The sequence below is a fragment of the Sus scrofa genome, chromosome 1 (assembly GCF_000003025.6).
Source record: "Sus scrofa isolate TJ Tabasco breed Duroc chromosome 1, Sscrofa11.1, whole genome shotgun sequence".
NCBI lineage: Eukaryota > Metazoa > Chordata > Mammalia > Artiodactyla > Suidae > Sus > Sus scrofa.
In genome coordinates, this window is record NC_010443.5 from 137,665,675 (window position 1) to 137,692,072 (window position 26,398).

The following is a 26,398-nucleotide window of genomic DNA, read 5'->3' on the forward strand; positions in this document are numbered from 1 at the left end:
ATTGTACTATTATAATTGTAATTATTTCATTATTAAAGATCATATTCCAGATGATAAAAATATAATGGATAAAAATTCATAATGTGATGCTAAGTGGGGAAAATGAGAATAAAAATCCCTTTTCACAATGAACACCTATTTTTAAAAATATATAGGTGCACACATAAGTTTACAGGGAAAAAAGACTTCAGGAAATCATAACAAACTATTACCAAAGGTTACCTCTAAATTGATTGACTAAAGATGATTTTTATTTTCCTTTGTTCCTAATGATAGTTTCTAATTTTCCCCTAATAACCATTTATTACTATTATAATCTGAAAAAAGCAATCAATGTAATAATTGTAGTATAAGGTGGCAGGCAAATTTGCCCCTAATTAAAGGTTCATTGTTCATCATAGCAGCACATTATCTTTAAACAGGTCAAATGTGTGAAATGATTGTACTTCCATATGTGCACATGATTGTTGAATCAATTCTCAGAGCTCTCTGTACCCTCTGGAAGGCAGGTCCCGCCTACAGGAGGCAGTGGGCTCTCCTGGGAGGGCAGTAAGTAGAATAAGGCAGGAAGCATTGCTTGGGTTGTGATCTTAGAACCCTCTGGCCTCCATTTCCTTTCATTTACATTTCAGAAAACCCACCAAGTGTGCCAAGTACCATAGGCCCAATGAACACAATTCTTGCTTTCAGGGAGCCTTCTGCTTCTTCTTCCAAAATTTTAGGTTAAAGCCATTGTGACCACTGTTTTGTCCTTTTGGGATGTATAATTATGATTTGATAACAAATCCTGTTTCAATACAAGAATCAGATTCACAATAGTTCCCGTTGTGGCTCAGTGGTTAGTGAATCTGACTAGGAACCATGAGGTTGCGGGTTCGATCCCTGGCCTTGCTCAGTGGGTTAAGGATCCAGCATTGCCATGAGCTGTGGTGTAGGTTACAGACGCGGCTCAGATCTGGCACTGCTGTGGCTGTGGCGTAGGCCGGCGGCTACAGCTCCAATTGGACCCCTACCCTGGGAACCTCCATATGCCTCGGGTTCAGCCCTAGAAAAGACAAAAAAACAAACAAACAAAAAAGAATCAGATTCACTCTACAGTCATTGTTTTAAAGCCGGTCTAAAACCCACACTCCTCCAAAGCTGAAAATGTATCATTATTGCTTTCAAACAGGTAGGTTTGCTATATAAAGAGCATGAATATTTTGACTACTCAGAGACCACCACGGACTCATTCTGCCAATTAAACTTGTCTCTGCCCCCAAGATAGCCTTCCCTAGAGGAGAGAAAAATGGCTTACAGGTTTTACACATATTTTTTAGAGAAACTACAAGGAAAATGGTAAGTTCACCAGATGAGGAGCAAAGGGAGCTCACCAGCTTTCCAGAGACAAGCCTCAAAAACACAGAATTCAAAACTAATTCGCAGAGCCCTACACAGAAGGGGGAGCTTATTAGGTATTTGCACATCAACTCTTTCGAAGAACGAACAGAGACTTTAAAAAGCAGTTGCAGGAGTTCCTGTCGTGGCTCAGTGGTTAACGAATCTGACTAGGAACCACAAGGTTGTGAGTTCAATCCCTGGCCTTGCTCAGTGGGTTAAGGATCCGGCGTTGCTGTGAGCTGTGGTCGCAGACGCGGCTCAGATTCCATGTTGCTACAGCTCCGATTTGACCCCTAGCCTGGGAACCTCCATATGCCGTGGCAGCACCCAAGAAACGGCAAAAAAAAAAAAAAAAGCAGTTGCAGAGTTCCCACTGTGGCCCAGCAGTAATGAACCCAACTAGTATTCATAAAGGTGTGTGTACGATCCCTCGCCTTGCTCAGTGGGTTAAGGATCCAGCATTCCATGAGCTGTGGTGTAGGTCACAGACGTGCTCGGATCTATCGTTGCTGTGGCTATGGTGTAGGCCAGCAGCCATAGCTCTGATTCAACCCGTAGCCTGGGAATTTCCATATGCTGCATGTGCCGCCCTTAAAAAAAAAAAAAAAAAGCAGTTGCCTGGTCTGCTAATTCAGAGAGCCCTGCTCCCAAGGGCTCTCTCTATACTGGAAAGAGTTCCTCATCAGCCAGAGGTCAAGTGACATGTCTAACTGCAATTGAGGGCTTGTACCCCATATGGGAGGATGCAGCAGTTACCACCTATTTCATTATAAACACAGGTGCTTCCAAAGATGACGGGTAAGGCTACTGAAAGTCAAAGGTCTTTGTGCTTTAAAAATAAACAAACAAACCAAAAAACACTGAAAACTAAGTTACTCAAGCCCAGGGATTTGAGGATTTTTTTCCAATTTTTATTGCTGAGAAAGCCCCCCAAAATTATAGATAAGAGAGTCGTTATTCCCCCATTTGATGGACAGTTGAGGAAAGATGAAATAGAAAGATTTGTTTCCATTTATGAGCTCTAGGAAGAGTCCACTAGACAACGGGCCGTTCCAGCAGGATATCAATTAACCATATTGTGTAAAACCAACTGCCCTCCAAACAGATGCTACCACAACCCCAAGAAGACAGGCAATGGCACTCCATTATGGTCCTGGGTGACCACATAGCATCTCCAAAGAACAGGTGACACAGTGGAAGCTAGACATTAGGAATTTCACCCAGAAACATTTTCGTTCATCCTCATGAAACCCCAGATCAAGTATCACTAGATATCCGGCTTCAACTCTTCAGGCACCTGGATTTGGGGGTGGGAGAAATCCATTCATGACAGATGAAATGATGCTGGGATCAGAAGGAGTTAACTCAATCTTCTATTTCTCAAGATGTTACGACTTTTATTACAAATTAGAATTTTCAAATGGGAGGAATACAATTCGTAGCACAGAAGCACCTGCACTTGAGACACTTTTGCTGATCCACACTTTGATGAAAAGGGTCGGTGGGGAAATGCAAAATCTGACATCCCATCATTTGCTTGATTACTTTGGATCTTTCTCCGTTGTTGCAGGAATCATAAATATTCCCACTTCTTTTATATTCACAAAGTGTTATTTGTACCTAAGTCTTTTAAAAATAAACATTTAACATTATGAGGAAAACAACAACGGGCCTTATTGCAAATGTCTGTATGCCCTGGCGAATTACTGCTTAGATTATATTCACATACACACCATAAAGCTAAGAAGGAACATAAATTTTCGCCTGTACCCTTCTGTGCTGATTAAAGTTCTTTTAACTTATCACCTTCACACAGCCTGTCCAAGGAAAAAGATCTCAAGAATTCCTTTGAAACAGCCCAAACAAGAGCCTAAACTTGCAAAGCTATTTTTCAGAGCTCAATAGTACAACAACAGGAAGTAGAACTTCTGGGATGGGGATTTCACTATTTATTTTTTCTTTCAATGGCTGCTTTTAAAGGAGAGAGGAAAAAAAAAAAAATGTCTACAGGCATTACAAATCCTGGAAGCTACGAATCAGGAAGTGGGAGATGGTTGATGCTGAAATGGGCAGCTTGAAAATCCTGGCTCTTTCATGTCCTCAAGTCTCCAGGGCCAGGAATTTCAGAAATCTTAGGCATTCTGCATTATTTTCTGAATCTTAAAAGAGCAGAGACTTGAGAGAGAAAGGCCAGGAAAATTAACCAGTAAGTAAGCCCCTAACCTCTGGCTTCCTGCCCCAACCACCACACATACCTTGCCCCCATAATTAAAGGCTCAGTGGGAACTCACTGTCTACAAATGGGGTTTTGTTTTTCAATGCTGCTGAGAAGGGGGTGAGAAGTCCTGGTGTGCTCAGACAGAGCCGCCCACCCCTGGAGCCACCCTGTCTTCAGCTTCCTTGTTCCCTCCCAATATGGGACCTATAATAGACTCAGGACCCTAACCCTAAATATTTCCATCTCAAAACACCCTATCATTAATGAATAACAATGGCCACTTTTGTTTTCAAGAGAGACTCTACCTGATAGATTTTGCTCAGTCTGAGCCCAAGGCACATGGAACAAAAATGTATGAATGCTCTCAGACTTTTGGATTTAAGGTGGCATCACTCCCCGCCTCAAAGGGAGCTGGAACGACAGTGCAGGGCTCGCTCTTTGCAAAGACTGCATTTGCATCCACGGGAGACAGCCAAGGAACGAACGTCTGCACGGGCATTTATGATGCAGTCCGAGGGGAAAGAGTGCACCGTCATCCTCCTTCCAAACGTGGTAACCCCTGGATCAGAAATGCCTCCCCTTTCCAAAGTCCTCACAGGCTTAACACCAGAAAGCTACCAGAGCTTGTAAAATATTCCCAAATTATTTTCCACAGGGATCAGAAGTACTACCTCCACTAGCAGGTTGTATGTGATGACACACTGAAAACCATGTTGATCTAGGGTGGAAAGCAAAGAAAGAAAGACTGGAAATGAAGTCATTTCTACTCACTCCTATCAGACACGATAACCTGGGAGGCCTCTGTCCTGCACTGCAATAAGTAAATCTGCCATAATCAAACACAGGCAAATATAGCCGGAAGGTACAGTGCCATAGCGTGCTCTGATACAGGAGAGAGCTGCCACACAGGACCCAGTGAGCGGCCTCCTCCATCTCCCCTCTAGACATTCATCACCATCTCCCCCAAAAGGCTCTGGGTTATTTCACAAAGACTAGTGGCTGCCAGTATGACACTTTAACTTATACAAACAAGAGAGCCAGTTTTGTTTTGTTTTTAATTTTTTTTTCTTTTTTGGCCACCCCGCAGCACATGGAGTTCCCAGGCCAGGGATCAGATCCGAGCTGCAGTAGTGATCTATACTACAGGACTCTTAATCCACTATGCCAGACCGGGATCGAACCTGCATCCTAGCACTACAGAGATGCTATACATCCAGTCTTACAACCAGTCTTTAGTGATCTGTTTTTGCCCTCAAGACTCAACCACATCTGTCAGCCAGGCCTCTGAAGATCCCCAAACCCAGCACCAAACTGTCCCCGCCCTCATCTGCCACTACCATCTCCACAAATCCCCTCACCAACCTTTGCTTCAAGCCCTATGACATGCTGTTACAGCCCTGATGGAAGCTCACTTCCCCCCATGCCAATAAAATTCTCCCTCTCTGGCACCTCCCCTATGAGGCCCAAGGGTCTCCTCTTCAATTTCCACAGCCCCTTCCCATCCTGTTCATGCTGTTCTCCTTGTCACGGTGCCTGGGCCTATCCCAGCAGCTATGCACGCTGCATCTTCCCAGCCACATGACAGCTCCTTTCAAGACAGGGGCTGCATCTGTGACACCTACCAATGGCTGGCAGGTCCCTGAACATCTAGACACTCCAATTTGTCTCTCTTCAACTCCTACAGAACCAGATTCTATCAAGCTCAGCTCAGCATCCCTCCTGAGGCCCTTGATCTGCCTGCCTATTTGCCTCCTTGGCTCTGCAGTCAAAGCATCACCAAACTTTCCACTCTGCTGCTCACTGTGGCTGCATCCAGGCGGCGCCCCCAGCCCCTGCTCTGAAATGGGTGCCCTGGTGGGCCTGGAATCAGGGAGAACTCTGGAATGATTCATCAGGACCCAGCCCCGCCAAGAGCCAGAGCACCCCTCCAGACCCTGTGCAGCTTTCCTCACCAGGCAGTCGACCTCTGGAACTACACTCAGGACAGGAAGCTCAGCCACCAAGTTAGTCGCACCAACCAGGGCTGGTGGCCCTCGGCTTCCACACCGACCTGGCAGGGGTTGCTGAGAGAACGAAGGGAAGGTGGGTGTGAGTGCTTGGTCCACTGCTTTTGTGGAAGTCAGGGTCTGAATTCCCAGAAGAAGCGCTGCTCACAGTTCTGCTCCCATCACTCTGCCTGGGTATCTACCCTCAACCTTTCTCTGTTCTTCCATCCAGAAGAATCCAAACTGCCACACACAAAAGACGTTTGGGCAACTTTCTGACCAAGATAAGAAAAAAGTGGCAAATCATGCTTCAATTCAGAGTCCAAGGCGGCAAGAAACGGATCATAAATTCCCCACAAATAACTGGTATACACTCACTGACCATTCAAGGGAGGTCAGGGTGGAATCTGGGGTGGAGGGTTGGGAGAGAGAAAACCTCACATGGGCTTGTCTCCCCTTCACTGAAATATACCCCGCTTTCAGGCAGTAGAGAACCCCAGAAGCATGATAAACGCCCCTTACAGGTTTCAGATCAGCAGACAAAAGGGAATAACTGGGTCCTAAAGAAACCGGACACGCAGGCAAAAGCCTTAAGGATGGTCTCATCCATCTCTAAACTGCTCGCAGGATTAACGGGAAGGCTTGATCAATACAGATTTTTACCGTCATGGGAGTGACTCACCCTTAAATCCTACCCAGCTTAAAACTCAGCTGTGAACAGAAACAAAACAACATAATAGCAGGGTCAGATTGAAAATAGCAAGTATGACTTGTAAACAGTTCATGCTTATAAACAATTAGCAGTCACCTCCCCAGCCTTCTGGATGTGCTGAGAAAAAGTACCTCTCTGTACTCTCAAGTGGGCCAGTGGCAGGTCTATCATCACCACAGCCCCCTGAAGCCCCAGTGCTGGAGTCAGGTTTACAAAATAGACCTGGGAAGTTGAGACGAGAGCCTCTGAACTTCATTCCATACACCCAAAAGGTGAGTGCTCACTGAGGAACTGGGCTTTCAAACACTCCAAGATAGGCTATCCTGGAGTAGCATGCTCTCCTGGTAGCTACAGCAGAGTTCAAAGGCAACAACTTCTTTGTCCAAAAATAGGGGAAATGGGATCGTGTGAGATTTCGCAATGACTCTGTCTCTCTCTCTCAAGCAGCATTCACTGTAAGAAAAGCAATGGCATGTCCGAAAGACAAACTATGTATTTCAAGCATTTGGCCAAGCATCAGAAAGCAAAGCTGCTTCGTGCTATCTTGAAAACATATCCTTTTAGGTACTGGATTTCACTTTGTTTTGCAAAACTAACCTGTAACCAATTTCAAAATTGACCAAGAACTTATATCTCATATAGGGAAAAAAAAAAATATATATATATATATATATACACACACACACACACACTTTAAGTTTTTGGTCAATTTTGAGAGTTGGTTCCATAGGCATAGTCCTGGTCTTAAGAAGCCTTAGCCACAACACGTTACTCCATCATTATGGGGTGCATGTTTGTGTCCCCCCAAATTCATATGCTGAAGCCGTAACCCCCATGGGATGGTATTAGGAGGTGCGGTCTTGAGGGTCATTAGGTTTAGTGAGATCATTAGGATGGGACCTCATGGTGGGAGGATGTGTGTCCTTATAAGAGGATGAGGCCAGAGCATGTTCTCTCTCTACCCACCATATGAAGGTGCCACAAGAAGCTGGCCATCTGCCAGCCAGGAGGTAGGCCCTCATCAGACAGGGGATCTGCCAGCCCCTTGATCTCGGACTTCCAGCCTTCAGAACCACAGGAAATAAATGCCTGTTGTTTAAGCCCCTGGCCTATGATAATCTGTCATATCAACCCGAGCCAATGCAGACATCCCCAACACTATGAAGAGTGCATCGCCAACCTGGGGAAGGGATACACAGCCCTCTTGTCGTGCAACAGCACTTCCTGCCCAGGGGAAGACCAGAGAGGTCCCTTGAGTTTGCTTCTGAGATGCAGGGCAAATACCGGTCCAACTTCCAAACCTGGCCAAGCTGCCAGCAGCAAGCATCCTCCCACCAGGGCCCACGCCTAGAGGCTGCTCAACGGAGCCAGGTGGAGAAAACTTCTTTCACAGCCAGATAGGCTCAGCCACCTCCCCTTCTTGTTGGAATCCAGCAGGTCCAGGCCTGAGCCCTGACTCCCATTAAACTAGAGGGTGACAACTCCAAACGAAGAGCCAGGCCCAGAGAGCATCTGCTGGAATGGAGCAGGCAGGGCTGGCTGCGGATGTGCAGCTCATGTCCTGTGCCCTCCAGCAGCACAGCCCTCATTGTGGGCCTCTGTTTCCTCCTCTGGACAGCAGCAGTGCCGGCTCTTTTCTGCTTGGGAGATGCTCCTATTCTTGGTTGCAGAGGTCAAGCCCTTTCCTTTAGGGCTCCTGGTGCCACGGGAGAGTCAGTTTGGAGGAGGAAATTGAGCTGTCAAAGCAAATGACAAACTTCCAATCTAATCAGTGAGGGAACCAAATATCTAAACAAACCCCTCTTCTGGAAAAATAAGAAAATGAAAAAGCAATTACACGTCACATGGCTGATTAGTAATAAATTTCATTTGTGACTAGATGGCACGAGACGCTGACTCCTGACTTGCTTTCCCTGAAAGGAAAACATGATGGGTGATACTCTCTCATTATGGAAAACAAACCCATCCCTGGTGACTCAGCTCAAATCTACATCTTCCCGGCGAGGCCTCCCCTGACCTCCCACACCCTCCACTGTGCTCCCGTGGCACCTGGGACTCCCTTGGCATGCCTCATCCACTGTGGCCACGTGGGCAGGGCTTGGTCTTCTGTAATTTGTCTCCTCTACCATGCCACATGGTGGATACTCATAGTTGAACCAATCAAGAAATAAAATTTTTTGGTAATTGTAAAATAAACACAACACAAAATGTACCACTTTAACCTTTTTTTTTTTTTTTTTTTTTTTTTTTTTGTCTTTTTGCCATTTCTTGGGCCACTGCCATGGCATATGGAGGTTCCCAGGCTAGGGGTCCAATTGGAGCTGTAGCTGCCAGCCTACGCCAGAGCCACAGCAATGTGAGATCCAGGCCGCGTCTGTGACCTACACTACAGCTCCTGGCAACACTGGATCCTTAACCCACTGAGCAAGGCCAGGGATCAAACCTGCAACCTCATGGTTCACAGTCAGATTTGTCAACCACTGAGCCATGACGGGAACTCCCACTTTAACCATTTTTAAGTATACAATTCAGTGTCAGTAACTCCATTTACACTGTCACACAACCATGGCCACCATCCATCTATGAAACTCTTTCCATCTCACAAAACTGAACCTCCAAATCCATCAGACACTAACTTTCCATCTTCCCTTCCCCACAGCGCCAGGAACCACTGTTCTACTTTGTCACTATAAATTCAACAACTCCAGGTACCTCATATAAGTGGAATCTTATGGCTTGTATGTGACTAGCTTATTTCACACAACAATGTCCTCAACATTCATCCATGTTGTGGCATGTATCAGAATCTACTTGCTTTTTAAGGCTGCACAACATTCTACGGCTTGTATGGGCCACATTTTGTTTAACTATTCATCCATTGATGGACATTTGGGTTGCTTTCACCTTTTAGCTACTGCAAATAATTATTTGCTGCTATGAACATGGGTGTACAAATACCTCCGCCTCCCTACTTTCAGTTCTTTTGTGCACATACTAAAGTAGGATTGCTGGATCAGATTGCAATTGTTTAATTTTTCGAGGGATCACCACACTGTTTTCCACAGTGACTGCACCATTTACATTCCCACCAGCAGTGCACAAGGGCTACAATTTCTTCACATCCTTGCCAACACTTATTATTTTCAATTTTTTTGATAATTGGCATCCTCATGGGTGTGGAATGGTATCTCATTGTGGGTTTGATTAGGAATTCTCTAATGACTAGTGATGTGGAGCATCTTTTCATGTGCTTCTTGGCCTCAAGGAATAAGTTTTAAACCGAAGGAATTAACTCTTCCCCCTAAAAAAAGCACCGTCTTTTACTATGAGCTGTTGCATCAAGTTGGTTGAGTAAGTGGTTTGGATTCAAAACACATTTCCCTTGGAAACAGCCCCACCATAGGTGATGACGGCTAGTCAGACCACCCACGTCCACCTCTAACAAACTCCTGAAGCAGGACTAAGCCTGGATCCCCATCCTGGGAAGCAGAGAACCCTGTAACACCCAGGACAGCCGAGAAAGGGGGCAGTTCCTTCTCTCGGTCCTAAAGAAAGCTTTCTGGCAAAACATTTACTAACTAGGTGCCATTTCTGTGGTTGGCTTCCCACCCCTCCCAGGCTCTGGGATTCCCATCCCTGCAGACAGCCTTGACCCATGAGGGCCACAGGTTCTCAATTTCCCACACTCTTTTTTTTTTTTTTTTTTTTCTTTTTATGGCCACATCTGCAGCATATGGAAGTTCCCAGGCTAGGGGTTGAAATGGAGCTGCAGCTGAGACCTACCCACAGGTCTTTAGCCCACTGAGCAGCAAGGACAGGGATCGAACTCGTATCCTCACAGACACTATGCTGAGTTCTTAACCTGCTAAGCCATGACAGGAATCCTCAATTTTCCACATTTTCAATGTTCAATATTTTAATTAGTTTTTCTGGATAAGTAGATTCATGTGTTTCAGAACCTGCGTCCTAAATTTGGGCAGGTAGTGTGACTCCTACCCCCACTCTTCACGTAGATCTGGTTCCTCCCCCGAAGGCCGCCTGACCCCTCATTAACTAAGTTGTTCCTGAGGTGGGACGAGACTGCAGGGCTGGCTGTACGCCCTTCACACTACAAGGTGAAGGACTCATTTCTGTCATTTAGCCCCAATACCTGGGCTTTCTTGGGATTCAAATACTGCTTCCTCTCCTGGAGGAGAATGTTTCAGGCCCTTCACTAAAGACAGAGGAGACATAAGGAAGAGGATCAAAAAGGAGGGAGGTACCTTCTAGCCCCAAATATGAAAAGTCTGGACAGGGCACTTGCACATCTCCTCTATATAAAAGGAAGCCGGAGTCCTCGTGTGAAAAGGTTAGAGACAGCAAAGGTAGCTAAAAGCAGAATACCAGACTCCACACACACAGGAGGGTACCAGTTATTTTTTGAGGAAGTAAACAACTTCTAATGTGTATTCCCTTCATCTTTAACAACAATAAGAGCCAACCCCTAGTGTGGATGATAGGCACGCCATTCAAAGGAATTTTTTTGGAAAAAAATGGAAGTTCCCAGGCTAGGGATCAAATTAGAACTGCAGAGGCCAGCCTATGCCATAGCCACGGCAATGCAGGATCCAAGCCACATCTATAACCTACACCACCGCTCACAGCAATGCCAGATTCTTAACCCACTGAGCAAAGTCAGGGATCGAACCCACATCCTCATGGACACCAGTCAGGTTCATAACCCACTGAGCCACACTGGGAACTCCTATTCAAAGGAATTTATGTATATTTACTCATAAAATACTTAAGACTCGTCCTCTGGGGTGGGTACCATTATCATCTCCCATTTTACAGATGAGAAAACTGAGGTGCAGAAAGAAAATAAGGTGTCCCAGGAACAGCCCCTCAGTAGACACTTCTCATGGTGAGAAGCTCCAGGCTCTAAATCCAATCTCTAAAGGGAATCTTTGTTTAAAAAACAAAAAACAAAAAAAAAAGCAAACAAAAAAAAACCATGAGTGGAGAGAGAAGCAGTCACACACAGCAGAGGCCCCACTTTCCAACTGAGGAAAACGGACACTCTGAGACTCTTAGGCTCTGTTTAACACAACAGCTGAAAAGGGATTTAAAATTCAGAATTCACTATGCTGACAGCAGGAAAAGAACCCCAAGTCCCTGAGCCCTTCAGGAAGCCTCTCTCAGTGCCCTGTTTTTAAGGTTTTCTGTCTGGTGAGGATGGGTAGGAGGACTGGCCGCCTGAAACTTCCAGCACCAATATCCTGCTAAGGAGCAAGCGACGCTTCTCCTGAGAACTATGTCATGCCCGGCCGAGGCAAAAACATAAATCAATACGTGTTAAAAACCACCAGTAGCAGAGCCCAGACCTGGATGCAGAGCTGCCATCCTTTCAAACAAACCATTCCTTACTGCTCCGGGTGCGCAAGAGGACTAGAGACATCAGTGAGGTCGGCTGCATTACCCACCTCAGCAGCGCCAGGCCAAGGCCAGGGCCATGGCTGCAACTCTGCCCAGGCTCCCATAGGAAGCTGGAAGGCAGTGCCCAGCCATGAACACACCAGCTCACCTGAAGAGGTTGTGCTTTTTAGAGGAGGAGGGAAAGGTCCCCCAGTTCAGCCTGGTGGGCACCCTTACCTGGCACCCCTGATGCCTTTGGCAGAAGTGCAGAAGTGAGCGCTCCTCCACGGCACTCAAGTCTCAGGATGGCTCTTTCTGAAGGCCTTTGCTGTGCCAATGCCTCCTCAAGGGATTCCCGCATCTTCACCTTCACTGGCTCACGCTGGCATTTGGAGGTCTGGCCTCCCCTCAAGCCTGACCCCCTCAAGAGGCCAGAGCAGCCTCCCTTGCACACACAACACCCACCACCCCATTCTACTCCTATACTCACAAGGTTTCCAAGCTCCCCACTCTCTCCCCTGCCCATGCTGAGTCTCCTCCGCCCCACGCCCATGGGCCCTGCCCCCCAGGGGTTGTGTCCCAGAGACCCTGAGACTCAAACATTCAGGGAGCACCGAAGTCACATGTCCCCCTACTGCCTCTCCTGTTATTCAGCAGCTCATGCCCCCACCCATGCTGCCCACACACTTCAGGAGTTCAAACCTTCACTACAGACGTGGGAAAGGAGGTGCATCCTCCAGTGGTGAGCATGTCCAGTGCTGGGGACAGGGCCAGATGCCTGGAGCACCCCTGCCCTGACCACGGCAGCAGGGCCACCGTGGCATGTGGGAGACAGACAAAAACATGCATCTGTTGGATGCCTTCCACAAGCTGGTTCTGCTGACATCTGAGATATATTATTGATCACCATGTCATCCCAAACTACTGGGGCCTGGAGCTCCCACTCCAAAACCCTTCCCATCTGAGAGAGGGAGACAGGTGTGCAGGTGTGTGTGGGGACAGGGCTTCAAAGGCAGACAGCATTGCACATGGGCAGCCCCATGACAAGGGCAGATGAAAGGCAGGTGCTGTGCTGGCTTGTCCTGGTGAATTCGCATCCACCCTGTTCAACATTCACATAGCGATTTTACAAGATACTCTTTTACAAGCTATGCTTGAAATTAACATGCCAGATTCAAATGATTATGTTTACATTTTCGGTAAGAAATATCCCGCCTTATAAGTCTCCTCAGGAGGAGGAGGCTTTTAACGATAATCTCTTAGGTGTTAATTATGTTCAGAAGTCCTCTAGACAAGTAAACTTCTGGGGTGGTGGGGGGTGCAGGGAGCAGGCTTCACCTTTAATGGTCCCACAGTGAGGCTATTAAAGGCCTTGTCCAGAGCCCTCAAGGTGAGGAGGGCTCCTAAGTGACAGGAGGCCTTTTCAGATTAGCTACTATTCCTGCCAGAGTCCAATGCAAAAGTTTACTGGCCTAAGAAAACAATGCAAGAAACAGAAGCAAACGTCTATCAGTGATTCTGCTGGTTCCAACCAGACCTTCCTAAGAACTCCATCTCTTTCTAGGTTGTGTCTCGGGATCTAAGGGCTGGAAAAGCCATGAGGAACAGCCCACATCATCCCCGTCATTCAGAAGAGAGTGACTGGTTAGAGCTCCAGAGGAGGCAGTCACCTTGCCCCCACCACTGGGCCCCCTGCAGCTCCACCCTGCTCTCCTGCTAAAGCCTGGAACCACACAGCGGAGTCTAGCCTGACTGCCGGCCTTCAATCAGGTGCCCAGCTCCACATGGTTTGAAGCCCACCACAACTGGTGCCGATGCATGATTCATTAAATCCCATCTGTGGGGAACTTAGGAAACCAGGCCACCCTCCACAGGGACAGCGCAGCCAGGGCCTCATAGGCTTGGGCTCACGCGTGACCTTTCCAGGAGCTTGAAGGTTTTGATTCATCTCAGTGTACAAAAAGCCTGATGAAACCATGATTTTAAAGATAATTTCATTGGAAGTTCCCCTTGTGGCTCAGCAGAAATGAATCTGACTAGTATCCATGGGGATGCAGGTTCGATCCCTGGCCTCACTCAGTGGGTTAAGGATCTGGTGCTGCCGGGAGCTGTGGCATAGGTCGCAGATGCAGCTCAGATCCCGCATTGCTGTAGCTCTGGCATCGACCAGCAGCTGTAGCTCCGACTCAATCCCTAACCTGGGAACTTCCATATGCCACGGGTGCAGCCCTAAAAAAAGCAAAAAAAAAAAAAAAAAAGAGAGAGAGAGAGAGAGAATTCTATTGTTTTTCAAGTTCTATGTAGTAGTAACTGGTGTGATAAACTGTTTTGGCTGGCAGAGGTACCATGACAAGATGAAAGTAAATTTGTAAAAGTGAAAGGGATGGGGGTGGGGAGTTTGTCCCTTTAACTAGTCTTCCATTTCTTGAGGTCTTACTACATGCCTGGCACTGGGCCATGTCCTGGGAAGTCAAAGATGACCAAGGTCTCATTCCCCTCCTGGAACAGTGGGCTAAAACCATATGGGGGCAATGTGCTAGGAGAGTAAGGGAAGTCAAAAGAGGGAGCCATGGGGTCATCCTGCTTGTAAAGTCAAGGCCACAGGATGACTATAATATAGTTGTTCCCAGCAGAGGGGCTCCCACCTTCCAAGGCAGAGAGACTTGAACATACAGTCTGTTTCAGGAAACAGAGCTCTGTTCAAAATGTCAGAGATGACATGTCAGGTTGCAGTCTCTGTCAGATAGGCAAACCAATGACTTCCAAATTAAAAATAATAAAAAGCAATCACAGAGAGACAAGTCTAAAACCTTCGAGATGTAAAACTGAAGGACCACCTCTACTCTTAACTTGGTGTAGCTTCAACTAAGGAAGTGAGAAAATGGATCTGGAAAATACCCAGAAAGTATGAAACCAAATATAGAAAAATACCTAACAAAATACAATCAGTGTGAGACCCACTGACAGTAACAGCAGTGTTTGGTACCATTCTCTATTAGGATTTCTGGCTGGTGATACCTGAACTACATAAAATTGCCCAAGGGGACACATACAAGAATGATAAAGTCTTAGCACATATTTCAAGTACAGCAATGGGAAGTAAATCTTGCTTATTTTGCAAAATGAATCAATAGGACTTTTTTTTAATCTCTAACCTCAAAAGAAATTATTTTAGAACTTGTCACTTACTAAAGTCCTGTAAAAACATCTTAAATCCCAAATTGTAAAAGGCACACTATATATAACAACTTTGCCAAAGTTGCTGACATCACTTAGGAAGACCCTAATTCTCTCAGGCTAGCTCACTGATACAGTGGAACAATCTTGATTCAAAACCATATCCCAGTGGTTTCTACAGAAGGCTGCAGTCTCCACATTTTCCTGCAACCTGGCTCCCAGGAACCAAGCCAGGCAGCAAGATCTAAGAGGGGAGGTGTGGAAATGGCTTTCTTCATACTTAGGGCACCGGTACTTCAGTCACCAGAGGCTGAATTCCCTTTCTGGCCACTAGATGGCACCTATGCATTGGTGAGGTACCAAAGTGCACACTGGACACTTCTCATGCACTGGCAGAAACTGACAAATGAAAGGATTAAGAGAGAAAGCATAATAAACAGATCTCTGAAATGGATGGTACACTGTAGTCACTGGCCGCTGTTTACTGAGAAAAGGTAAAATCACACAACTGTGTTTAACAAGCAAAGTACAGTCCTATTAAGCACCTTAGCAAAATAAATTTCTATTACAGAACATTTATTGAGCACTAACCATGTGCCAGGCTCTATATTACATTTAAATAACAATGGAAGTCACATAACAAGTGTGTCCTATATTGCTGGCACTATCCAGCTAACATCTCTGTTCAAGGGTGCCATGTCCATAATAGCAGTGTAGCAAGCTAAAGTCTAAGGGCTTAGTATACGTCAGACTGTTCTAAGCACTTGACATATGTATTAGTTCACTTAGTTTCTATGAATAAATATCTGGAGTAGGCTCTATTATAATTTCACAAATGAGGAAACTGAGGTACAGGAAGATTAAATAATTTGCTTGAGACCTTTAGCTACTGGGCAGCTGAGATTCAGACCAAGCTCTTTGCTTGCACTGCTCTCTACAGCCTCATAAAATGACAATAGCTCAGGTAGCAGACAAAACAAATCACTGTTACCCAGCACAACAGTGCGTAAGAACTCAATAGGAATAAGGGAGAAGTCACGTCTACAGCAATGAGGGTAATCAAGAAAAGCTTCATGAAGGAAAGGGAATCTGAGTTAGAAATTAAAGGATGCCATCTCAGATCTACCAAAAGCATAGAAAGGTATGTGGGGGATAGGAATTAACTGACTTGTATCCCATATTTAGACAGTTACAGTGTTGCCCCTATTTTATAAATCTAGGGCAAAATCTGAAACCTAGAGATTTTTTTTAATGAAAAAAAAAACATCCCCCCATGTTTCTGAACTTAATCTTCTAAATGTATTAGAAAGGGGTTTTATTTCATTGTTTAATGAGAAAAGGGGAAGGCTCTCCCCCAATTCTTTCAAGTCTCTCCATTTCTGTTGAGACTCAGATAAATCACTTGTTCAGTGCCTAGGAATTAATCAGCAGCAAAGGAGAAACTAGAAACTAGCACAGTCACCTTGCTGTTCTCTAAAGTAGCACACTCTGCTTACGTTAAGAGCCAAACCATGGAGACAGGAATGGGCTTACTTACCACAGAGTGACAGTGGGGTGCTGGAGAGTGTTGGGAATCAACATGGGACCCCTAGGGCAAAGTCTCGGTAAGGACGGATTCTAGCCCAAGATGGGGGCCCTTGGTCTTGAGTCTTGGACCACAGTGTGGTACCACAAAAGGCATGTGCTGCGAATTTGGGGCTGGCAAGTCTACCATAGCAAAGGGAGGGCACAGGAGTGAGAGTGCCCGGCCTGGAGGCCAACCAAGCTTCTCCTTTGGGAATCCGTGCAGGTCTGGACTGGACCAGGGTGGAGGCAGAAAATGAGCAAATCTGAACAATTTCAAGTGACTCAGTGAGGCAAAAAGGAAGCATTCAATGAACCAGTCTTCCCAAAAGAGGGCTGAAGAACTGAAATTTAAATTTCAGGTTAGAAATTTTAAAATTCAGAATTTTTAGAAAATTTTGAATTTAAATTTAGAAATTCCATCCTGATCCAACATTTGCTGTTAAAACCCTTATTGAGATAATGTTAGACAAAGAACCCCAAATATATCACTTGACCAAGTAATAAAGCAATACTAACAAAAGAATTTTCTGTGATTAAACCTCAGCATGCTGTGACCTCACATATGCCATGAACTCATTATCCACAGAAATCAGACAACAGAACTAAGGAAGCCCAACAGCAGATCCTCCTGTCACCGGTCTCTTTGTTCATTTGTTTTCATGAAAATCTGTGTTTCTCTTTCAAATTTTGAGTCTGTGAGCTTGTGATAGCTATTCCCCACTACTCTGAGACCCCAGAAAATTAGGTGGTGGTGGGAGGATAAACATAGGACAGTGATAATCTGAGCACAACTGCTGAGGGTTTTACAACCTAAATATAATTAATAGCTGATGGCTTAAAAACACTACTGCCAGCTGACACAGCCAGGTGGCTCCTGGGCCTCTCACCTGGGCTTTCTTTCTCTGCTTCCTACTTTTCTCCCAGAGGTTATTAAAGGTCACTAACATACTGCCAATTTAGGGAAAACTGAAAAACTGTTACAAACTCATCTCTCCCTAATCATCATCAGACTTCTGATCTTAAAGTGTTATTAACTAAAATGTGCCTAACTCAAATTGGTACTGTCTCATTTACTCAGTTAAACATGGATTTCCAATAATCGGTTTTATGGAGACAAACAACTGCCTATATTTTACGTGAGAGGACAAGCTGCAAGCAGAGATCCAAAACATCTCAGGAAAAGTTTAAAGTTCTGCTCTATAAACATTTATGCTTTAAGACTGTCAACATATATTTGGCTCTGCTGTCAAGAGTAATTTAGAAAGCAGTAATGCATACACCTGAATCACCAAACAGACGAATAATTCCAAAGCCAGTTTCAAGAAAGCTAGTGCCAGGTTAAAAAGAAAGTAGCCAGACAGAAGTATATGAAACAGCAATAATAATGTATTTGAAACTGTCAGAATCTGGACGAACAGATGGAAATAACTCAAACACACACACTTTTGAACAAGTGACTTGTTCTTATGATATAACTATTACTAAAGTAGATGCTTGTCTTGTTAAGGTAACTAAGAGGCTGAGAAGTGATAGTAAAAAAAAAAAAAAAAAAAAAATTTCAAACCTCCCTCCCCCAAGAATTTTCTGAATTAGGCAAAGAAACTTTCTAAAGTTGTTAAGACATAAATGGTTTTTAAAATTACTTGTAATTTTAAGATTTCCAGACTGTTACAATGTGAACAATTTAAAGCTGGCATAGCTATCTCTGCATCATTTGGGGGAGCTGGTCTGAAGTATGGACATTTTCCCCTGGACCCCAGCCACTAACATATTTGATATAAGACAGTGTGGGCTTTGGGACCATCGTATGCCAGACACTCAGGTCCATGGAACATCACTAGCACTAACCAAGGAGAGGACAAATACGAGGATAAAGGCAGTCCCTACATCCATCCTTACCTTTCCCAGCCATAAAAGACAGCAACAATACCCTGTAAAAGTTATTGCAATCGTAGGCATTCGCCCCTCATCATAACAGAAACTACTTTCTTCAGTGTTCCCGTAAAATCTGAATAGCTACCTGTAATTTAAAAATTCTTCTAGTCCAGGGCAGGAAAAAGAAAGAAAAATGAAAGCCTTGTTTACTTGTTTGTTCCTTTAGCGTTTTAGCTAAACATAGCAAGTAATCTTTAAAAACTTATGTTGGATAATTTAGGTTTTCAGAACAAATTTTTAAACTTAAAGAACTGAGTCCAACAAGTACTCAACATGTATTTACTGAGAAAAAGAGGAAGGAAAAAACATTTTTCAATTCAAGTAAAGAAAGATTTCCTTCAGTTTTATGAAATTAATCCATTTCATAAGCCGTCAGTAAAACTGGCCTAAGTGGAAAAAGTCGGGAAATCTTCCAAACTGATACTTGGGACTTTACAACATGAGTAAAATGATGCTTTTAAAATAGGAAACAAAAAAAGCAATTTAGTCTTCAAAGTTCAAAAGTCTCAAAATCAACGACACTGTTAATATTTTGAGTCAAATATAACCAAAACAATTTAACAAAAGAAACAAACTTCATCAGGCTTAGAGAATATGCATCTATTGAGATAACAATCTAACTTGCTTTTAAAGATCTTTTACCAACATTTTATATTTATATATCAAACTTACACCCCTTTCCTCAGAACAAATCCATTTTTATCCCATACTCTTGGGGGTTGGAGTCAGGGGATGCACTTATTTCAAAGTTTTAATCTTTCCAAATACTGAAAATCCTCCCCAAATGTCAACAGGTCTCCATGTGCACAGACATCTCAGGACTGCTGTCCCCACCCCACCTCCCTTTAGTTTAAGCCAAATCATTTCTTTACAAATAACTGGAAAAGTTCCTCTTGATAATTGGATGCCAAACACCATTTTCAAGGCGAGGTCATTCAACCTCTTCATTCATTATTCCACTTGTCGCCTCTCAAGTGTTCAGAATTTTTCTTTCAGAACATCTCAAACAGAGAAATCAAGAAACTTTATCCTGAGCACGTGTGCAACTATTATATATTTAGTACAATCGAGAGGCGTGCATCTCCTGCACTCAGATAGCACCTGTCGTTAAGTTGGCTAAGAACAGCAGTTCAAAGCAAGTTGGCCTGAGGGCACAAATAGCCCTTCTATGAACGTGGGTTGATTTTTAAATGTTTTGAAAACAAATCGAAGAAAATCACAAGCCAGAGAGAAACATGGCTTGGACATTTTACAATTAAAAAAGCATTTCAAGGTCTAATTGCCTCCTCCATCTCATTCTTATCCCCTCACATTTTCAAAAGCATCACAGTACTCTGAATCCTACAAGGCCTTACAATTATGAACACCTCCTAAAAATTTCCGGGAAGCTGAGCAATGTGTAAATCCAGAGAAATTTTTAACATAAGCCCCATCTTCCTTACAACTCAAAATGTGCCATGCCTCACTCACGTTCACTCGTGACTCCTAAAGGTTTGGCAAATGGTAACTACAACACTGTCCATTTTTAACCACGACAGTCATAACCAATGTTATAAAGGAGGCAGTACAGCTGATGGAGATGGGTGACTGACTCGTGTATGCCACGGTCTGCCAGAAACAATGCAATAGGAGGGAGAGTATTAATAAGCAAAAATGGTGCCGCACAGGCCTTCAAAAGATCCACAACACTGATTTGCTTTCTATCTCAAGTCTACAGAAATTTTTTAAAGGGCCTTTAAGATGTTGTTGGAAAACTCTGTACCCTGTGCTGAGTCTGAAAAATAGCTGAATTTTCAAGCAACTTTGTTTCATGCAGGATTAAATATAATGTCCCAAGGACAAAAGCAAAGTTCTCCTTCTTTGCAGGCTCAGGCATGACTTAATTCAGGGTCCAGCCTCCATACAGCAGGTGCTCAATAAATGATGGCTGAATTCAGTCGCTTCTTATAGTACATTCTTACAAAACAAATGAAACCAGATTTAAAAGGAAGCTACCTTCCCTTGAGGGCTCTCCTTGGCAAAACTCTAAGGCAACAAGTGAAAATGATACACTTGATATTCATTACAGCCCTGATCTTGTAACAATAAGAAGAACAGGAAACAATTTTATTAGTAAACTGAGCCTTAGACAAAGACCAAAAACAAATGTAAACAACAATTATTCTTTTTAGGTCTTTTCCTATTAAAAGGCCAAGATAAATCTGGATAGAGGCAGAACAGTTTGAAAACAAAAACGCCTTTGCTATGTTTTCAAATCTTTTGTTTGATAAAAAAATTTAATTAAAAAAAAATCACTGTGTGCCTGAAAAAAACTTTTGTATCCTACAAAGGTTATTTTTCCTACTCAGATTCTGGAGCTATTTAAGAAATAAAACAAGCAACAAAGAAAAAAAGTGTGCTACATTAAAATGAACAGCTCTTCCTCAGTTTTTACTACCAACGTAGTTAATATAGGATATCAAAAAGTGAAAATGCTATCATCTTAAAACATTATTATTTCTTTGCTGGAAAACATATGTAAGAAAACTGGAAATACAAAATACAGCTCCAAAACTCTAATCTTGGAAAGACCAACATTGTTTCAGATTCAGTTAAGGATCTGCCTGTTACAAATCTGAATTTCACTGCCAGCGTGTGTGTGTGTGTGTGTGTGTGTGTGTGTGTGTGTGTGTGTGTGTGTGTGTGTGTGTGTGTGTTTAATCCAACCCCTCAATCCTTAATTTGAGCTATGTCCAACCAAGATCCTTTTTTCCTATCTGTCCTTTTCTTCTATGGCATTGAGTCTGCCCTGATAGCTTCAGCGATCAGTCTGTGGTACTGCTGTAGTTCATGGGTCTGGAAAATCCATAAATGAAAAGGAGAGACACCAACCTGCAGACAGATTTACTTAATAACTTTAATCTAGATTCTTTATTCAAAGTAACATAATGCATCCTTCTGCAACCTTAGCATAGTTCCTTTAAAAAAAAAAAAACAGCTTTACTGGGATATAATTTACATATCATAAAAGTCACTAGTTTAAAGTGTACATTTTTTAGTATTTTCGGAAAGTTGTGCGACCACAATTTTAGAGTATTTTCATCACCCCAGAAAGAAACCCGTACCTATTAGCAGTCACTCCCCACCCCCTCCTCCCCCAGCCCTACACTACCACTAATCTACTTTCTGTCTATGGATTTGCTTATTCTGGACTTTGTATAAATGGAATCATACAATGTGTTGTCTTTTGTGACTGACTTCTTTCACTGGGCATAATGTTTTGAAGGTTCTTCCAGTCAACCTTAGCACATTTCTTAATGTTGGACTTTTCTAATCCTTCTGACAAATCAAACATATAACCTTTTAAACTTCAAGCCCACGCCCCACCCCTCCACAAAAGTACTTGCTATTTCCCTCTAGAGACGCTAAACTATAATTTGCTATTTAGGTTCTTTCCAAACTTCTTATTCTGGATTCTTCCTCTGGTAATAAAATGGCAACTTCTTTAAACACCCATCTTTCACATACCTACACTTCCCTAACAATAGGACATGACTGTGCCTGGGGCAGAAAGCTGACTGAATCCTTTTAATGAGATGGTCACAATACATTTGAAGGGCATGGTTTGTTTGGTTTTTTTCCCTTCATTTTTTAAGCAAGCCACCCTATTATTTAGCTATCATTCCTAACTCCCAAACCTCCTTCATTTTGATGCACCGCTCACAGTGTATTGCTAGACAACAGTCGGGTAGGACTTCGGCTGCTTCAAAACTTCTAAATTGTCACAGTCAAAGGTTTAAAGATCACTCTACAGCTATCACAGTCCGAGAGAAAACACTGATGCCTAAGTAGGCCAACACAGTAAGAACCAACAGCACCCCAATCTTTATATCCTACTAGACAGTCCAAAGAATGCTGATCTCTGATAGGACTCAGTAGTTTGTTTCTACCAGAAGTAAGCATTCCAGCACCTTTAGGACTGAAAACTGAACACACGATTAGAGTGAGCCTATCATTTACTTCTGAAAACTTTAGAGCTGTAGGAGGGGCAGGTAGTGAGTTTGAACTTCAACAAACCATAACCAGGATTGGGGTGCCTTCTGCCCATCCATCAAGTTTTCAGAGACCAACCATTTTCAAGGGATCCTTGAGAAAAGCGCTGACATCTTGGATTATAAAAGTACATTAAAATGCCCCTTCTCCTCCTGCCTGTTTTCTCAAGAAAAACAAACAAACAATCAAAAACCCCAAAAACCCACCCTTCATGAAGAACTCCAAACAAGACATCCTATTTTAAAATGCCGGACTCTTGCATGGAGAAGCAGGGCCATCCCTGCTATTGTGAATTTCAGAATTTACCAACATTGAACAATAAAGCTAGAGACACCACACAGTTCGACAACATGCCATAATAAAATGGATCAACTTTCCTGTGTCTCCTTAATTACATATAGTTTTTAAAGGCTTGAAACCCTCCTCTGTGCCCCTAAACACCATCTGCGAGCCTTAGAAGGGAGCCGAAAGCCTTTCGCCCAATCCAGTGTGCTGAAAGTTTAGAAAACAAAGAGCAGGAGAGCTCAGATTTGAGGAAGGTCCGGACACAATCTGAGTCTTACTCCATGCAGTCCACACACTAATTCTATAAAAATCTGCCCTTACTCCATCATGGACTCATTTCTTACAAAATGTTTAAGGGTTTGTTTACGCGAACAGCCTTTCCGAACTGCCCCTGTAATGGGGCCAGATGGCCCCGCTGCCTCGCAATTCTCCCCCTCACTCTTCAAGGCTCAGTCGTGATTTTCAAAGTTAACTGGCACCACCTGCATACCCTTGGCAACCATTACTCACCAACACGCCCTCGCCGTTCCCAGCCCCAGTTCTGTGACTGCATTTAAACTTTAATCGTGTTCAAGTTACCCTGCCATCGAGAATGTACCAGTAAGCCTCATTTTAATGTTTTGAGAAGAAAAGAACCCTCTCCTTTCACCCCTCCACACACCCGCGGGGCCCTAAGTTCTCCCTCCCTCCCAGCACTTCCCTGCCCCCTACCCGACGCTACCAAAACAAAAGCTATCAGATTGCAAGCGATAGCGTGTGGAGCGATATCCTTATTAACTGTGTACAAAGGAAGTGCGGGGCAGGGAGGGGGGGAGTGCAACAAAACTATGGCCACGAAACCAAGGCCAGGGCTGCGCGCTTGCAAAACAAAACACCCTCCGTCGCAGACCCTGGAGCTCCATAAACGACGACACAAGATACCTTTCGCCAGGGCCGGGCGTCTGGGTGTCCCTGAGCAGCCATGTGGCTGCAGCTAAAGCCTCGCGTTGTGAGCACGTGTGTGGAAATGCACGTCGGCTCCGACCACACACCCACTCCCGCACACTCGGATGCTGTCCTACCACCCCCTAGTTCCGCCAAGAGCGTCCAGAGTCCGGTAGAAACTGGGAGAAGATCCCAGAACTCTTACTAGGGGTCTGGACGCGCTTCCCGGAAGAGCCCGACTGATACAGGGCCCGGACCTCGCACTTTTCCAGGGGGTGCATGGAGGGGTGGAGATCTAGGCGAGAACGCTTCCCGCATCCCTGAGCCATACTGAGCAGCCCCAAGAAACGGGGGGCAGGTGACCGCACGGAGTCCGGTGAAAGCGACAGGGAAGGCCAGGAACCCAAAGAGCCCAAGGGGCAAGGCTGGACGACAGGAGGCCGCGCTAGGATATTTGGTAACCTGTCCTGGGGACTGCGGGGCCTCTCCGCCGGGCACCCCTGAGGCTGGTGGGCTGCCCACTCCTGCTACCGGGCACAGAGTCCGCCCAAGCAGCGAGGGTGCTGCATGAGCTGTCACCGCCGCCTGAGCGCTGAGCGGTGACCAGCGCTGAGTGCGGGGCGGCCCCGCGCGCCTCGAGAGGCGCAAGGTGCGGGTGGCGGGGCCGGCCGGATGCGAACTTCTCGGCTGGAGCCCCAGCTCCCAGCCCGACCGCGGGCCGCCAAAGCATGAGAGCTTCGAAGACAGCGGGCCCCCCGGGCAAGGCTCTCGGGACAGAGGAAGAGAAAACACCGAGGCCCTTCCCGCGCGGGGATGCGCGGAGCTGGGGCCCGCGGGGCTCCAAACTAACAAGCCTGGGCCCCGGGGCCCCTCCGGCCTTTCGGCCGAGCCCCTCGGCGCCCCGCCCCGCGACTCCCGAGCCCGGGAGCCCGACAGCTGCGACGGTGGCAACTCGGGTTTCGCAAACAGGGCGCAGCCCCTCGGAGGAAAAGTTCCCGCAGTGGCCGCGGGCGGCGGGCACATACTCACTTTCTCCACTCGTCGGCCAGAGCGAGAGCGCGGCGGAGAAAAACAGGAGCCCCCACAGCGAGGTCGGGGACCCTCCTCCGGAGCCAGACTTCATTCCTTTTATTTGGGACGAAATTCCCCTTTCTCAAAAAAAAAGGGGGGGAGGAAACGAAAAAGTCTCAAACTCAGTCTTCGCCCACCCCTCCAAAAACAAGGGCGAAGGAAACAATACTCCAAAGGCGGCGCCGGTCGGGGGGTCCGCCGGGCAGCGCGGACGGGGCGGCCCCTCAGCGCCGGCAACCGCGGCCCAGGGCTCGGCGGAGTCGGGAACCCAAGGCGCGCCGGGGCGGGCTGTCGGCGTCGTCGGCCTCCATTTTCAAACCGAGAGAGGCAGGAGAGGATGAAAAACTGCAAAGAAAAGAGGCAAAGCCCAAATCCGTCTCAGCGAGGAAAAACAAACCCGACCCCAGAAGGAGGGGGAGACTGTCCGACCCCTGAGCCTTAGCGGTGGGAGGGCGCGACGCAGTTCGCAAGATTGCCCCGAAGTCTGGGTCTCAGGAGAGGCCGGCCGGGGGCAGAAATGCGGAGTAAAAATGAATGAGCGGCTCCCCCTCCTCCTCCTCCAGGCTCCACTCGCCGCCGCCTCCTCCTCCCTCAGCGCCGCCGCCGCCGCCGCGAGCTCCTTCCCAAATCCAGGACACACACAAAGCGGCGGGCCGGCCGCGCCGCGCTCAGCACTCCTGCCGCGCCGCCCGGGCTCCGCGCCGCCGCTGCCCGCCCCGCGCCGGCCCCCGCCCGGCCCCCGCCCGCTGCCGCCGGCTCCGCGCGCGGGGGCTCCGGCTCGCTGAAGGTCAAAGCCGAGGCGCGCGGCGCGCCGTGGAGCTCCCCTCGCGCGGGAGGGGCGTGGAGGGCCCGTGGAGCGGGGACGAGGGTCTCCAAGCGCCGGGCACGGGTGCGCTGGGGGCAGGCTTGCAGGCGGCGTCCCTCTCCCTCGCTCGCCTCTCGAGTTCGCCTGGTGCGCTCGCTCCTCCTCGGGTTTTTTTCCTTTTTTTTTTTTTTTTTTTTTTTTTTTTTTTTTTTCCGCTCAGCGGAGTTAATGCTGGTAAACAAGAGCCTCAGCCTCGCCGCGCCGCTGCCGCCGCTGCCACACACTGGGGGCTCGCGCGCGCGCTCGAGGCCGCGCACACGCGCCCGCGCATACACTGGAACTGCCTCAGCCGCAGCCGCCGCGCGCCGAGGGCCCGGCCCAGGCCGGCGCGCGCCAAGAGCCGGAGCTCGGGATTCCAGGGACGTGCGGAGCGGAGCCCGGGCGTGGGATGCGAAGCTGCGAGGCACCGCCCCCGCCTCTCGCCCTCGCGGGCACACGCGTGCGCGCGCCCACACGCTCTCGCCCCCACCCGCACTGCGCCGGCCACCCTGCACGCGCCCTCCCCTCCCGCAAGACTCCAAAAACAATGCCCCCGGCGCCCGTCCGGGCTCCGCCGCGGAGCTACCAGTGGAGGGGAGGAGGGGCTGGGGCGGGGAGTGCGGGGCGCGAGAGGTTCATTGAAAACAACAACATCACGGCTGGAAAGCGCGTTTACCCGGTTCTTGAAAAGCTTCATTGTTTCTTGCAGCTGTTGCAAAATAAATAAATAAGTTCGTGCATGCGGCATTTTTTCGCAGCAAGCTGGATAGCCTGAATGTGGCGGGAGGGGCACACCTGGGAGAAAGGAGACCTCCAGGCTACTAAGCGGACACTTTCACGCAAGGCTGGGGCGGCTGCAGCGTCGCCACTGGGGA

The 26,398-nt window shown here is 46.4% G+C and overlaps 1 protein-coding gene across 3 annotated transcripts in view; it reads right to left on the minus strand.

Annotated features, from left to right (window-relative positions):
• The window catches only part of IGF1R (insulin like growth factor 1 receptor), a 307,416-nt gene extending 282,052 nt beyond the window's left edge, over positions 1–25,364 (minus strand). The window contains exon 1 of one of the 3 annotated variants that reach the window (XM_021082915.1): positions 24,638–25,364. In XM_021082915.1, the coding sequence (XP_020938574.1) occupies positions 24,638–24,731 (94 nt within the window). In that variant the 5' untranslated portion in view covers positions 24,732–25,364. 3 annotated transcript variants of the gene reach the window in all.